Below are 15515 nucleotides of genomic sequence, written 5' to 3'. Positions count from 1 at the left end.
CTGCCTCCGCCCCCCAGCACCTACCAGCCCACTGTCCTATCTCCTGCATCCCGACCTCCTGTCCTGAGCACACTCCCAACCTCTGCCCTGATTCCTGCACCCCCACACCTCCATCTCCCTGCCTTGATGGACCTGAGCAATGCCAAGTAAATTGTATATGCTTATAATCCCACATAGTGGATTTGCCATTGCACGTGGTCTGTTCCCTAAAGCTGCATGTCAGACAGGGTCATCAAGTGTGCTTTGAACTGGAACGAAAATAAGTCCTCTGCTATCACTAATATTTTTTTAAAAGTTGGCTCCAGGAAATTGTACAGTATTGTATGTCAGACCTACCTCAGTGATGGGGACAAAACTAACAGCCTTGTTAAGTCTTTTCTAACAAAGATTATGACTTGTAATATAAAATGCAAATGTGTCTTGTCAAGTAACTGCTTCTCACCTGCTTTTGAAGCTGTGACTAATCCTTGTATACCAGAAGGACCTGATCCATGAAATAGATGAATGGCCTGCAAAGTGTCACTGTCACATTTAAAAACAGTCTTCCTGTTTCTGTTAGAAGAATTCAAAAAGTTGGGCGAATAGTGTTTTGCTCCAGTTTCCTTCTCCCAGCCTTTGTATCTGACAAATACGTAAACAGAAACGAAACGTGCTGTGCGCATCCAGGGTTGGGAAAAGTCAGGCTACAAAGTATTTGAATAAACTGCCCTGTGTTTCACTGCATCTGCCTGCGGAGACTAATGTTTCTAATGAGTCTTCTGTTCCTCTCTCTTTTTGAAAACATGTTGGTATTTGCATAACGTTGTTAAGTACCTCCTCCTGCAAGAAACTGTGTTCCCTCTATTCCCCACGAATGAAAGAGGACCTCTCTCACCTGTCAGGATTGGGCTGTGGGTGGACATGTGCGGAAGGAAATGGGAAAGTAAACATCCTAAATTAGCTGATGTGCTTTTGGCCCAGTGTTTGTTATATAGTGTTTGGTGGAACAAGTAAGTAAGTTAGGGCAGGGGACAGCAACCTTTCTGAGGTGGAGCGCTGCCTGGAGAGAGGCTTCCCCCACTGCACCAATTGTCTGGAATGCTGCCAGTCTGAGCAGCGGGGGGTGGGGAGGGCAGTGTATGAGAGCGTGGGAGAAGTGTCTTTCCAGGGCACTTTTCTCCCTGCTGATGTCCCCCCTGCTGCGGGAGGGGGCAGCAACAATGCTGCAGGGAGATAAACGCCCCCGCTTCACCCAGCCTACTCCTACATCCCCTCCTGCCCAGACCCCCACCCTCAGCCTGTTCCTGCATCCTCCCTCCAATCCAGATCTTCATCCCAGCTCGCTCTCGCACCCTCCCTGCCAGCCTGAACCCACACACCCACCGTCAGCCAGTGGGGGAGCGAGAGAGAAACCAGCCTGCAGCAAGTTTTTCAGGGCTTTGTGGTAAGGGCTCTGGGGAGGGTGGGTCCGGCCCCAGCTCCACGCTGTGGTGGGAGCTCAGGGGCATGTGGGAGGTGGGGGGGCTTGCCTGCATCCAGCCCATGATGCTTGGGTCTCCCTACCCCCGATGTACCATGGACTAGATTCTGGGAAGGAGAGCCTTGGGGTCTGGATCCAGGCAAGCTGTGGAGTTCCCTACCTCTGCTGTAATGAATCTTGAAACAAGGTGAGTCCTGGATGGGGTCGGGGCATGGTGACACGGGGACATGCCTGGATATACCTGTGACTTGGGGGATTCCTACTGTACCTCTTCCAGGTTACCATTTTAAACTCCTTCCTCCCATTCACCTGACTCTAGGCCCATCTCACTGAAGCGACTGGCTGCCTTGCCTCTGCATGCGTCACTGGTATCTGCTCCACCAAGACTGGGGCCAAATGACCTGTTCCGTTGTAGGCTGCTGTGAGTGTCACTCATATCGAACATTGCTCACCTGGGAACCCATGAGTCTCGGGTTACTCCAGATCCTTTCTGATGGGACCAAACCATCTCCAGATTATGTTAGCATAGGGTCATCTCCCAGAGTTGGAGGGCCTTCTCGGGTACCAGAGCCTGGGCTGGGTTCCCTAGGAGAGCATGCACAGTCTCCCCACCACTTCTATGGTAGATTCTGGGAACAGAGTGGATTAAATCTGGGATGGCCTAGGTAGCATACGGGTGTTCTGAATGACAGTGGCAAGTGCATTGTGCATTTTGCGCATATGGATGCAGAAGGAGCCAAGGCCAGCGCTGCCCAGGGCTGCTGACGGCTCCTCTCCCAGCCTGTGGGGGCTGCTTGCCAGACCAGCTGAGCCCCAGGAGCTAGCAACCTCTGTGGGTGGAGCTCCCTGGTTCAGCAATATCTGTGGGCCTGCCGGGTCACAGATGTTGCTGGACCAGAGACCCTGGGATAAGAAACATTCAACCTGCATTAAAATTCCAAACACTTCTAGGTATTTAAAAAATCTGGCCAGACGGAGATTTAAGGAGTGAAATGGTAAAGCTCTGTGTCTTCATTTGTTAATGAAGCTGTTCTGAGAGAGACTATTAGTGACTTTAAAAAGTATCACTGGCACTTGGACCATACATAGAGGTCAGAAGGTTGCTGACCCTGATCTAGACCATCCCTTACAGGTGTTTGTCTAACTTGCTCTCAAAAGACTCCAATGATGATTTCACAATTCCCTTGGCATCCTTATGGTTAGGAAGTTTTTCCTAAAATCCAGTCTAATCCTTCCTTTCTACAATTTAAGACCATTGCTTCTTGTCCCGTTGACAGAGGTTAAGGAGCATAATTTTTCTCTCTCCTCCCTGTAACTACCTTTTAGGTATTTGAAAGCTATTACTGTGTTCTCTCTGTCTTCTGTTTTCCAGACTAAACAAATCCATTTGTTTCAATTTTGCCTCATAGCTCATCTTTTCCAGGCCTTTAATAATTTTTGTTGCGCTTCTCTGGACTTTCTTCAGTTTGTCCACATCTTTCCTGAAATGTGGTGCCCAGAACTCGAAATAATACTCCAGCTGAGGCCTAACCAGTGTAGAGTAGAGCAGAAGAATTACTGCTTGTTTATTTCTTACATCATTCCTGCCAATTCATTCCAGAATGATGTTTGCTTTTTTTACAACAGTGTGTTACACAGTTGATTCATTTAGCTTGTGGCCCACTGTGACATCCAGATCCCTTTCCACGCTACTCTTTCCTAGGCAGTTATTTCCACATTTTGTATGTGTGCTACTGGTTGTTTCATCTTTAATAAAGCATTCCAGTGGTGCAGTAGCATGTGCATTTGCCAGCTAAATTCCCTGCCCTCCTCCCCACTGGGCATCTTTGTCAGGCTCCTATATTTAGTCTGCATTGATGTTATTTGGTCCTCCTCTAAGAAAAAGACAGAGTTGTTTCCTCTAAACCTATAACTGATACAGAGCATGAGAATTATAGTAGGATTATTTTTAGCTGTGTCAAAGCTGCGGTTCAGGCAGTATCCCAGTCTCTGCCTAGCAAGAAATCTGTGCTTTAGATTTTCATTTTGCTGCACGATGCTTTGTAAAAGACAGCAGGGAAGGGGTGGGGCAGGTAGGTTCTAGAGTGTGGCTTGGGTTAGAGCATTAGCATTTCAGCCTTTGAAACCCAGATAAAACTGTAGTTTGCATCACCAGTGAAAGTCAATGTAATAGGTCCTAGCTTAGTTTCCTGTTGATGTCGATGCACATCACACTCCTATCCAGATCTGGAATGGCAAAAGTGTGCAGCTCAGAACCAGCGTTCCCTGTAAGTTGATCGCTTGGGTGTCTGCGCAGGAGAGCTTCAGATATCGCCCAGCTGATGAGCAGAGTGCCCACAGCATCCACGGCCGCCAGCGTGTGTTTTTAGTGGTGGTGCAGAGCTGCACGTGCTTCAGAGCATGTAATAAAATGTATTCTGGAAAAAAAAAATAGAGAGGACACTGGTCAGAACTGATTTGCACGTGCAGAGCTCTGCATGCCTGTAGGTCTGGACCAGCAGGTGTGGTAGAAACTGAACTGCACTGGCACAACTATCTGAAGAGTCTGCAACTGCAGTAGCAGGAGAAGCTGCAGCTCTTCATTGTGCTGCCTTGGCAGAGCAGTGTCAGCATGTGAGATGGGAGTATGACGCTTACATGGTGCTTGCCTGCCTTGTGTCAGGTTCTGGCGGGTGTTAAATAGGCCTTCCCTTTGTTGAAGCAGTCACATTCACTCAAACTTCAAGGTGTAAAAGTGGAGAGAGCACATAAGACACTGCTCCTCTTTTCCTGGGCCTTATCAATCCAGAGACCTAACTGAAATTTCATGATTTCTAATAGAAAAAAATAATTATGGAAAAAAACCTTTAGAGTTCACGCTCAAAGACCACAAGCTGCAATTTCTCTGTGATCTCTTTGAATTAACTTTAAAAAAGAAAAGGGAGCTGAAGGAAGTTGCAGCCTCGCTCAGAAGGGCAGATTTTTGCTACAGAGAATTCCCGTTTAAAATCATTCAGCTTCCAAAATTAGCATCATACATTGTATCAGAGAAGTAGCCGTGTTAGTCTGTATCTTCGAGAACAACAAGAAGTCCTGTGGCACCTTATAGACTAACAGATATTGAGGAGCATAAGCTTTCGTGGGCAAAGACACACTTTACCAGTTGCATGAGTGCCCCCACCACATGCATTTGATGAAGCAGGTCTTTGCCCACGAAAGCTTATGCTCCTCAATATCTGTTCATCATACACTGTGTGTTCAAGCAATGAAAAAATAAACGTCAGTCTCTTGGGACAGAAAGCCATATTTGAGATGAGCATGAAGATTCTCCAGAGGTAGTAACAATGGTTAAGCTGCGAAAGCAACTCTTAGAAAACACCGAAACCCAAGAATAGGAAAAAGGGAACAGAAAAGACAAAACTTTCTAGAGAATATTTGGGCAAGGCAGAAGTGAAACTGAGCAAGAGAACTAACTAGCCAGATGGGATTTTTGGGGAGTCACTTGGAATGAACAGTAATGCTGTGAAGAAAAAAGAATGAAATTTGTTTTAATTGGGGAGATCAGTAAAAACTATGTACTGGGTTTCAAAATGTAGAGAAAACAAAGGACCATAAGAAGAGTAGTTGTTGGGTGGGGTAAAGGGTGAAATCCCAAGAAAGGAAAAGATGAAAGAAAGTAGGGGATAAGGAGGAGCCTATAGAGGTCCTGTATAAATCCTCCTTGTAATTCAAAATAATCAGATGGTAATCTGTCCCTAAGGGTGAGGTCTTTTGATCTGCAAGAGAAACATCCCAAGTGTTCTTGGTGGGAGTGTAGGCATTTAGGTTCCACAAAACATAGTTACTTGGGGAATCTTTTATACGCTATTGACATGTTGCTTTATTTGTTTATTTAAAGTAAGGGGAATTCAAAGAAGGGTGGCAACTGGTAAAGTAGGGGAATTAATACGAGAAATAGATACTGACATATATAAACAAACCAAGCCCTGTTCAGACACACAGAGATGAGAGACACTGAAAACCCAAGCATGCCATCAAACAGCTAAAGAGTCACAATCATTTAAATTTTTTAAATAAATTATGTGTATCATATCTCATAAAGCTAGAAGGTCGTCAAGTCCCGTCCCCTGCACACAAAGCAGGACTTACCACCATCTCTGGCAGGTTTTTTTTAAATCTAACCTGCCGTAGACTCTTGAAAGGCCCTCTCAAGGGCTGAGCTCACAACCTTGGGTTTACAAGGCTGATGCTCTAACCACTGAACTATCCCTGCCTCCCTACTTAGTGTCAATGGTTCTTTCTTTTAAAGTGACATGTTTGCATGTCAGAGTGCTAAATAATGTAAATGAAAGGGGAAAAAAAAACCAGAAAACAAAACTCTGGTAGAACTTGAAACCCTACAACCTATTCATTTTCAGGAGGGGCAAATTATGGGCATGAAAGATGTACTTGGTTTCAATAGACGTTATTTGTTTCAGCTAATAAAGAAAAGAGGAATGGATATAAAATTTAGTAAACACCTTGCCCTGTGTCTACACGAGCCCCTTCCTTTTGGAAGGGGCATGTTAATGAGCGGGTTTGAAAGATGCTAATGAGGTGCTGCAATGAATATGCATCACCTTATTAGCATAATGGCAGCCATGGCGATTCGAAAGTGCGGCTTTAGGAATCGTGCACTGCCTGTGGAGATGGGACCTTCCTAAAGGAACCCCCAGTTTTCAAAAGCCCTTTTTCCTAACACCAGATAGGAAGAAGGGGCTTTCGAAAACTTGGGGGGTCCTTTCGGAAGGTCCCGTCTCTACGGGCAGTGCATGATTCCAAAAGCCACACTTTCAAATTGCAGCAGCCACCATTATGCTAATGAGGTGCTGCGTATTCATTGCAGCGCCTCATTAGCATCTTTCGAACCTGCTCATTAACATGCCTCTTCTGAAAGGAAGGGGCTTGTGTTGACCCAGGCATGCTTTCTCAAGTTAAAGTTCAATTTATGGAGAAGGAGGGAAGGTTTAGATGGCTGAATGACACAGTGGGTGGGTAATTAATAATAGCGGACTCAGTATATACTCACAACCAGAAGGAAGCACATTTTTATGGACTCCTTTACACCATTGCAACACTTTGGAGAGGGGCAAATAGGAGTTGGAGGTGACTTCAACTGCACATTTTCCTTACTGAGACAAATCTCATTAAAAGGACCAGGTGGATCGGGAAGTGAAGAAGTAATAACCTCTGTGTGCCAACAGGGCAATTTGTCACCTTGTTGGAGAGAATTGAACCCAGTGGAAAAACATTGCACATTTTATTCACACTCTCATCAATTATATACTAGAATAGCTGTAATGTTAATCTGTAAATCCTTAATGAAATGCAGACAGTCTGCTGAAATTGGCAACATTCCAATGGTCATGCACCAGTGAAATGATGTTGGTAGCTGGGATGGGTCCCAAGGATCACTTTTAAAAAAAAAAAAAAAAAAATTAACTTCTTTTTCCTCAGAAACAGCTTGGGTAACAGAAATTAAAAAGGGCATAGTTTAATACTTTAGGCATTTCAAATAGATGATATGAACACTATGAAGAGAGGTTTTGCCTAGGAGGTAGGTAAAGAGCTATTTAGTGGTCAGCTGATAAGCAGAGCCTCTCACCTAAAAAAAAGAGAGAACTAACAAAAAATAGAAGTAGAAGAGAGGTTGCAAGGCATTCATTAAAATGCAGGTTCAAAAAATCCCCATAATGTCTAAATATTTGGCGAGAAATGGAATAATTTGATGATGAATGCTACTGTAGAAGCCCTTTCATAATATCTTAAAGGGATTCAGTTCAAACAAGGTATTATTCCATCACTTAAGAACAATTGGCAAGAGATAGATGATGATGGCGATCATTCATTGCCAGGTATGATCATCTTCCATGGGAGTTGTGGATCCTATCCTCAAGTGGCTGATAAGGCCTATCCTTGACCCACAAGTTCTATTACAATAAGAACAGATGTTTCCACATATGGTAGGAGGCTGTTGACCATGACTGCAACCCAATCTCTCCTTCCTCCTGCGCCCCCTCAGCTTGGTGATGAGCAAGTTCAAAATGCAGGGGACCATCGTATATTATATTTTCTCCATCTTAAGTGATCCTGGGTGAGTATCTCTCAAGTGTCAACATCAATATTGCACTTGTTTAAGCTATCCTTCAGCAACGCCTTATAATTCTTCCATTGGCTTCCTCTGGTACAGTACACTTCTTTCAACTGAGAGTACAGGACCTGTTTTGTCAGGCAATAATCTGGCGTCTGGGCAGTGTGACTGGTCCAGCAGAGTTTCTGATGGATGATCATTGCCTCGATACTATAGTTGTCTTTGCCTCTTCCAGAATGCTAATGTTGGTGTGTCTGTCTTCCCATTTGGTCTTCAAGATCTTGCAAAGGCAGTGTTGGGGATGCCTCTCAAGGACTTCCAAGTGGCGTCTGTAGGTTTTCCAGGTTTTGGACCCATACAATAATGTTGAGAGAATAATGACTTAATAAACAAGAAGTTTGGTGTGTGTTTGAATGTCGTGATCTTCAAAACCCCTGTGCCATAAATGAATAAAGGCTGCACTGGCACAGGTCAGATGGTGTTGGATTTCTTCACCAATACCTGCATTGGATGTAAGAGAACTTCTGAGATAGAAGAAATGGTCAACATTCTCCTGTATTTCTCCATTGTTTTTAACAGAGCATGTGGTATCTCATTTGGAGAGGGCTGATGTAGCACTTTGGTCTTTTTAATGTTGAGCTTGAGACCAAGACGTGTGTCAGCAGTGGAGAACATGTTCAGGATAGTTTGAAGATCTTTCTCAGAGTGGGCAAAAACTGTTATTAGCATACTAAATTTCCACAACAGATGTGGTAGAAATCTTGCTGTTTTCTCTCAGCCTGCTAAGCCTGAAGAGCTTTCCATCCGTCCTGTAAAGGATTTCAATGCCAGCTGGGATCTTTCCAACAATTAGGTAAAGGATGATTGCAATACAAACTGCAAGCATGATTGTGGTGATGATGCAGCCCTGTTTGACTCCTGTTTATATTTTGAAAGATTCACTCTGGGAGCCAGTACTACTCAGAACAGTCACTTTCATGTTGTTGTGAAGCAACTTTTGGATGTTGATAAATTCATCAGGGCATCCAGTCTTTGAAAGTACAATCCAGAGGGCATGATAATTTACTGAATCAAAGGCTTTAATTAAATCAATGAAAGCTGTAGACCATGGTCGGTTTTGCTGCCCACACTTTTCTTGCAGCTGCCAAGCTGTGAAGATCATGTTCGCAGGTCTGTGACATGGTCAGAAACCACTCTGTGACTCTGATCATATTTATTCTGACAAGGGCAGAAAGCAAGTTGCAAGGATCTGTGCCACAACTTTCCCTGCTGTGGCAAGGAGAGAGATACCACGATAGTTTCCACAGTCTGTTTTATTTCCTTTCTTGAAGAGGGTGACAATCAGGGCATCTCTCATTTGAAACATGGAAGTGTACACATCTCATAGAACTGCAAGGGACCTGGAGAGGTCATCGAGTCCAGTCCCCTGCACTCACAGCAGGACCTGTCACCATCCCTGACAGATTTAAAAAAACAAAACCAAGCTGACCTGCCCCAGACCCTTGAAAGGCCCCCTTAAGGATTGAACCCACAACTGTGGGCTTACTAAGCTCTAACAACCGAGCTGTCCCTTCCCCCCCGCCCCAATTTCAGTTAGTATGTCCTCATTTACCCAGATTTTAAGGATGAGCAGGTAGAGCTGCTAAATTAGCTGTGGTCCACCATCTTAAGATTTCAGTGGGGATCCCATCTGGACCTGCTGCCTTTTTGTTCTTCATCTGCTTAATGGCTTGTGTACCTCACGGAAACTGGGAAAGTCTCCAAGCTCACATACCTAGGAGGTCATTGAGGGAGTCTCTCAAGGAGTCTCTCGTCTGCAACTGTGGAGTTACTGTAAGGAAGGTCTTCAACATTTTTTTTCCAGTGAAAATTGATGACTTCATTGTCCTTTAGAAGTGTGGTTCCATCCTTGGAGTGAAGGGAATTCATGCCATGAGAAGCCCATAGACCGCTTTAATGGCACTGAGGAAACCATGTGTGTTGTGAATGTTTGCAAGATGTTGGAGATCTTGCACTTTCTCAGTCCACCATTTGTTGAGTTCTCTGGTGTTACGTTGGACTTCTGCCCTCATCTTGGTATGGGCTTCTGTGTTTGCATCACAATTTATGATGTTCTGCCAAGCTCAAAATGCCATTTTCCTCTCATTGCTGAGTTGATTGGTTTCTGCATTATTCTCCTCAAACCAGTCCTGATGTTTTCTGGTTTGGTAGCCTGTAGTTTCCCCGCAAGCTTTGATAATCATTGTTTTTAGGGCGCTTGAGTGTTCCTCGATTTCTTCTGAAAACTCTAACGGAAGCTTTTCTTCTAAGACTACTTGGAAGTGGTCATGTTTAATGGGTGCTTAGAGATATTGAACCTTCAGTTTGTGCCTGACCTGCTTTTTTGCAGTCTCTGTTTAAGGGCAATCTTAATTTTCATTGTGGATCGAATGAGGCTATGATCAATCCAGCAGTCATTGCTCTTGTGAGAAGTACGTCACTGTGATCTCAGGCACAAACTACGACGAGATGGTTATACACCCTAATGGAAATATATGCTACTCTTGCTGCTTGTTATAAAAATCATTATCCTTCAGATATTCCAAACTCTTTGAAGTTACCTCCAGATTTTTTTAAACTAATTAACAGACTTGCCAATGGTAAGCAAAACTTTAAAGAGTTTTTAGATAAAGAAATAACAGAAGAAGAGATACTAGTGGCAATAGCATGTATAAAAAGAAAACTCCTGGATCTCCTCTTTTTTTTTTTTTTAAAAGCTGACTGTTGCGAGGTAGTTATGGAGGTATTAATGAGTCCTTTGAGAGGTACCTTCAACACTATTCTATTAGGGGAGGAACTTCTACAACCTCTGAAAAAATTACTGTGGTTATTCTTTCTAAAGATGAAAATGATCTCAAATGATGCATTTCCTGAAGGCCCGTATCACTATTGAATCATGGCATGAAGACTCTAGCAAAAATACAGGCTGGCCAATTGCAGTCTCTGCTCTTAGCTTATATAAACCCAGATCAAACTGAGTTCATTAACAATAGACGAATCTCAGACAGTATTGAGAGGCCTTGGAATTATCCATAATGCTCCCTCCCAGAGTTTCATCAGCCTCAAACAGCTGATTCACAGGAAGTGGGGGCTCCAGTGCGTGAGAGATGCGTGGGTGGAGGGAGGAAGGCAGGGTCCACCAGCTGCAGGTGGAGCCACCAGTAGGTCGTAGGGTGCAGGTTGACCCCCCTGCAGCCCCCTGAGATGAAGTAGGGCAACTTGTGTGCCCACTCACTGGTCTTGGTTGCCCGTCGCTGTTCTAGTGCTTCCTAGCAGGAATGGCCACGCTGTGGGGAAATGAAAAATTGATATCGTCTCCTATCTGCTTAGCTATTGGTACCCTCTTACTGGAAAAACAAAAATAGCTCAACCAGCAAAGAATGATTTTTTCAAGGGACCTCATGGAAAAATTAACTTACCAACCATGTACCCAGCAAAATAAACAGAAGACAGGGGCACACAGTTAGCTATTTAGTTATCTTTTATTCAATAGTGAAAGTACATTCATCTGCAAAAACCCAGCATTGTGTTTTTAAAAAATAAACAAACCCTAACATTTGATAGACAGTCTTGGTCTGTTAAATAAGTATATAGAGAGATTTCACTTAATTTAATAAAATGACTAAGCGAAACGTATGTCTTGTAATGATGCTGACTCTTTAATATGGCTGCATATTAAATAGACAGATCTGATGACTGTATTCCTCTATAATATCTGTCTAACGAAACAATAACTTTTGTAATGATTGCTTTGTTCCTGATATATATATATATATAGCAAGCATTAGTAAACTTGTTAAAACAGCTTAAATAAACAAACATTAAAAGTAAAGCCATATATTTTGTATCATTAAATTTTTTTGCATAATTGTCTTATGCTGTTTGTTTTTAGGTTTTGTCTCAGATTTGTGACTCTATGGGTAGAGTTTGACACTTGCACCTGATTTAAAATGGAGTGGTGATCTGCAGGGTTCCCAGTTTCATTCCTTCAGACAGACAGATTGCCTTTCCCTGGGATGTCTGCCAGGAGATTCATTCAGAACCTGCTCTTGACAAATTACCTTGGATCCTGAAAAAAGTTATATCAGTTCAAACCTCCCTTTGTAACATTCCTAGTCTCTGCCAGCCAGACACCCTTCTGTCTTCTAGCTGTTGTCTCACAGATCTCCTGCTATGATGGAGTCTTTAGGTGGATTGCTCAGCAATGTGTTCCTTGCCTGCAATCATCTTGGCTCTTTATCCTAGCAGTCCAGTCTAAAGTTCATGGGAGGATGAAAACATTGCAGATGATTCCAAAGCATTGGGGGATGTTGTGCTAGCTAGCAGGGAAAAAGCCAAGAAAGATGATGGCGAAGTGCTAAACAGACTGTTTTCTGTTCTCCAGGATCAGATGACCTCGAGTTTGGGCCTGACCACAAAGAAGGCCCTCACTATCTTGAGAGATCAGCTGTTAGCACTGCTGGAGGGGCATCAGAAGGAAAGGAAGAAGGTGATTTCATGGAAGGTGAGGCAGAAAAAAGCCCACATTAGGTTTTGACCTTCCAATCTGTCTCGAAAGCCTAATGTTTGGAAACTGGGAACTGGATCAGTTCCCTGCATGTATTACCCAGAGGACCTACAGTGCTGTCCCAAGCTTCCCAAACCCCTGCTAAGCTAAACTGAGTTTCAGTTATGCTAGGGTCTGCATTTGTGGATCTCCTCAGTTCTTTGGGGCTAATGCTTGGAACTGTTCAAGGTTGCAGCTCCTTTGCAGCTGTGCATTTAGGAGCTTAACTTTAACCCAAAGATGCTTAAGATTTGCAAAAGCTGAAACTCCTGCTTCATCAGCCTCCTGCCTCCTCCCACATTGGGAAGATGAATGTGTGCTGACTTTTCCTTCTCCCTGGCCCCGAAAAGGTTTCTGAAATTGGGGTTTACTTGGATGTGAAATACAATATTCGTAGAGAAAGGTGGAGTTGTCTCTCTCAGTGTCCACAGGGGGGTGTTCAGAGCAGTGGGGAGCTTAGGTTCAACACACTCTTTGGAGGCTTCAGCTACACTTGGGGTGTCCTTTACATTTAAATACAAAGCTCTAGAGTCTTATTTGTAATAATTGCATTTAAAAAAATAAGTCTGTTCTCCTCTCTGGATCACCAACAGTGACACTTCCTGGGACAGGCCCCTTTGTATTGTATGAGGGCATTGCAAGGTGGTGAGCATTCACCCAGTCATGTGATCTGATTCACTGCTAGTGTGTTAGCAGTCAGATGAACACTGACACAGGAAGCTCTTTACAGCAGGGGTGTGGGCCACACAAGTGGGAAGCAAAGAAAAACAAAACCAAACAACCCTTCACCGATGGAGTTCCTGAATGTCTGGGGGCCGGGGCTATGGGGTCTGGGCAGGAGGGAGTATAGGAAAGGATTGGGGGTGTGGTTGGGAGGGGTGATGCGGGAGCAGGCTGGGGGTGTGGGTTTAGGGGGGAGGAAGAGTGCAGGAGAGTTTCAGGTGAAGGGTCTGGGAGGAAAGGGTCAGGGTTGGGGGTGAGGGGTCTGGATGGCAGGAGACGGGTACGCGTGTGGTTGTCTGGGCAGGAGGGGATGGGGTGTGGGTGAGGGGTTTGGGAGGAGACAGCAGGAGCAGGGTGTGTAGGGGATGCAGGAGAACGATGTGGGGTCTGGGAGGGGGAGAGATGGAAGGCTTGCGGTGTGGGGTCTGGGCGGGAGAGATGGAGGGCTTGCAGTGTGGGGTGTGGGGGAGGGAGGGTGAAGAAATAGGGCGGAAGGTGGCACAGGAGCGGTCGAGGGGCATGGGTTCTGGGTGACAGGGATGCAGGTTATCTGCTCCTGCTCCGATGCACATGGCTCTGCTTCCCCTCCCTCTGATCTCAGGCACCACCCTCCACTGCTCTGTTTGGCCGTAATTCTGGCTAATCAGAGCAGCAGTAGGAATCCTCTGGGCCAGCTGCCAAGGTTGGTGCTGCTCCCTTTCCCCAGCTGGGGGGACAATGGCAGGCAGCAGCGGCACCTGGAGCTGCTTCCTGCCCCCCAGCAAAGCCTGAAATCTGGATCCAGACCACAGCTTGCCTGATCCGGCCCACCAAGCTTGGGGCTCCAAGCTCTCCACCTCGCTGCAGGTTGGATGCTGTGGAGGGGAGCCCCGAGCCTTTGGGTCCAGATCCACACAAGCCATTGTCCAGAACTGGACAGTGGGCCGGGGTTCCCCACCCATGCTTTACTGTTCGGAGGGTGTGTGCAGACGATGTTCCCTCCCCAGTGGTTTTGTGATCTTCCACCTCCTGCCTCACATTGTTCTGCTTCTTAAAGGGCTGTGTCCGTGTTTAGCTGATGCAGAGTCTCCCTGCTGCTCTTGCTTTGCAGGAGATGTGGAGGAGCAGTTTTCTGTACCATGGTAACCGTTGCTCCTGTTTCCATTGGCCGGGTGCATCTCTTATGCTGCTCGCAGTGCTGATGCTGTTGTGCTGCTATGGGAGCCAGCCGCAGGGGAGGTAAGCAACACACCTTTTGCTATTTGAGGGAGAGTGGGGGTAGTTCTCTGCTATATCAGCCATGCATACGGCTCTCTTATCAGTGTGCTCGCTTATTCTTTCTAATCACTGGGCTTATTCATGCCCAGATCATGTCCCCATTGGCTCCTTCCCCCAGTCTCTGACAAAGACTTGTTTTGGGAGCTCGTTGAATGCCAAGGTGAGCCAACAGCCAGGCAGGGCCCCTGGGCAAGGTGTGGAGGAGGCACTTCAACGCTTCCAAAAGGGTCAGGGCCTCGGATGAGAGGAGCAAAGGTGGAGCAGCTGGCTCTTGGCGTCGCCTGGACCATGCCCCCTCCTGTCAGTGTTGTCTGGAGTGCACAGCCCAGGGTTCTGCAGCATGCCTCGTTGGGCTCCAGCAGCCATTTAAAGGCACCAGAACTCCAGTCACCACTGCTGCTGCAGTAGTGATAGCAGCGGCCAATACCCTGGGCCTCTTTGAATCTCTGGCTCCTTTTGCAGTTGAGTCCTTTGCAGTTCTCCCTTCATCTTCCCCAGGCTCCTTCCTGGCAGCAGATCTGTTCATGCCTCTTGTCAACAATCCCAGAAAAGATCTGATGGAGAGAGTTGCCTCCTTTTGGGACGTGTGCAAGCTCCGTTTTTGTGCAGTGGTACCTGATGATGGGTAGTACCATCCTGATGGATGAGATGTGGGATGGGCACAGAGAGGGAGAACCCTGAAACTGAACTGGGGGCTTTAGTGTCTCATGGAAGAGTGCTGAAAGCTGCTGCTTGGACATTACCATTCCCTGGCTGTATTTTATAAGGGCACTTCTGGATCAAAGCAGATCTTGGCAAACTTCCGCAGTGGAATTATTCTGAAGACCAAGCATGAGCTTCATGGTTCTGCTTTTTTTTAAACCATTAATATTAATACATGAGTCAATGGGAGGGAAGAATAAAGGGCTGGGCAGGTGAGCGTTCGTATCTGTGCATGGGGGGGCACATTTCTGTTCCTTTCCTCACATACCTCTTCCTCTTGGTTATTTCCTTTTGCCTCACAAAGCCAAGGTGCTGAGATTGTGAATGCCCTGGCACTCCTCCTCCTCCTCCTCCTGAACCTCTTCTTGATTGGACGACAAGAGAGGCTGAAACGCAGAGAGGTTGAAAGGAGACTCCGGACCATCATCGACAAAATAAACGGTGAGATCTCTCGCTATCTGCCATCTCCCATTTGGGTTGTCATGGACACACTCACACCTTCCTCCTCTATTAGATTTCTCCCCATGCCTCTGTCACTTGTATTTAAACAGCTTCCTCTATCTTGCTCCATTTCATAGAGAGAGAGACTGCTCAGACAGAGGCACGTTTTGCATGCTGCCCTCTTTAGATGGGATATGCTGAGCTGCTATAATACTTTGAACCTGAGCCCTGTAAGGCAA

The 15515-nt window shown here is 45.6% G+C and overlaps 1 protein-coding gene across 2 annotated transcripts in view; it reads left to right on the top strand.

Annotated features, from left to right (window-relative positions):
- Nucleotides 1-15515, top strand: part of TMEM94 (transmembrane protein 94) — a 118492-nt gene that overhangs the window by 30386 nt on the left and 72591 nt on the right. For both annotated transcript variants that reach the window (XM_075014849.1, XM_075014850.1), the window contains exons 3-5: nt 11992-12111; nt 13967-14094; nt 15140-15276. In XM_075014849.1, the coding sequence (XP_074870950.1) occupies nt 11992-12111; nt 13967-14094; nt 15140-15276 (385 nt within the window). The remainder of the gene's footprint in view (nt 1-11991; nt 12112-13966; nt 14095-15139; nt 15277-15515) is intronic.

This window comes from Carettochelys insculpta, chromosome 20 (assembly GCF_033958435.1).
Source record: "Carettochelys insculpta isolate YL-2023 chromosome 20, ASM3395843v1, whole genome shotgun sequence".
Classification (NCBI taxonomy): domain Eukaryota; kingdom Metazoa; phylum Chordata; order Testudines; family Carettochelyidae; genus Carettochelys; species Carettochelys insculpta.
This window is presented reverse-complemented; position numbering and strand designations above follow the sequence as displayed.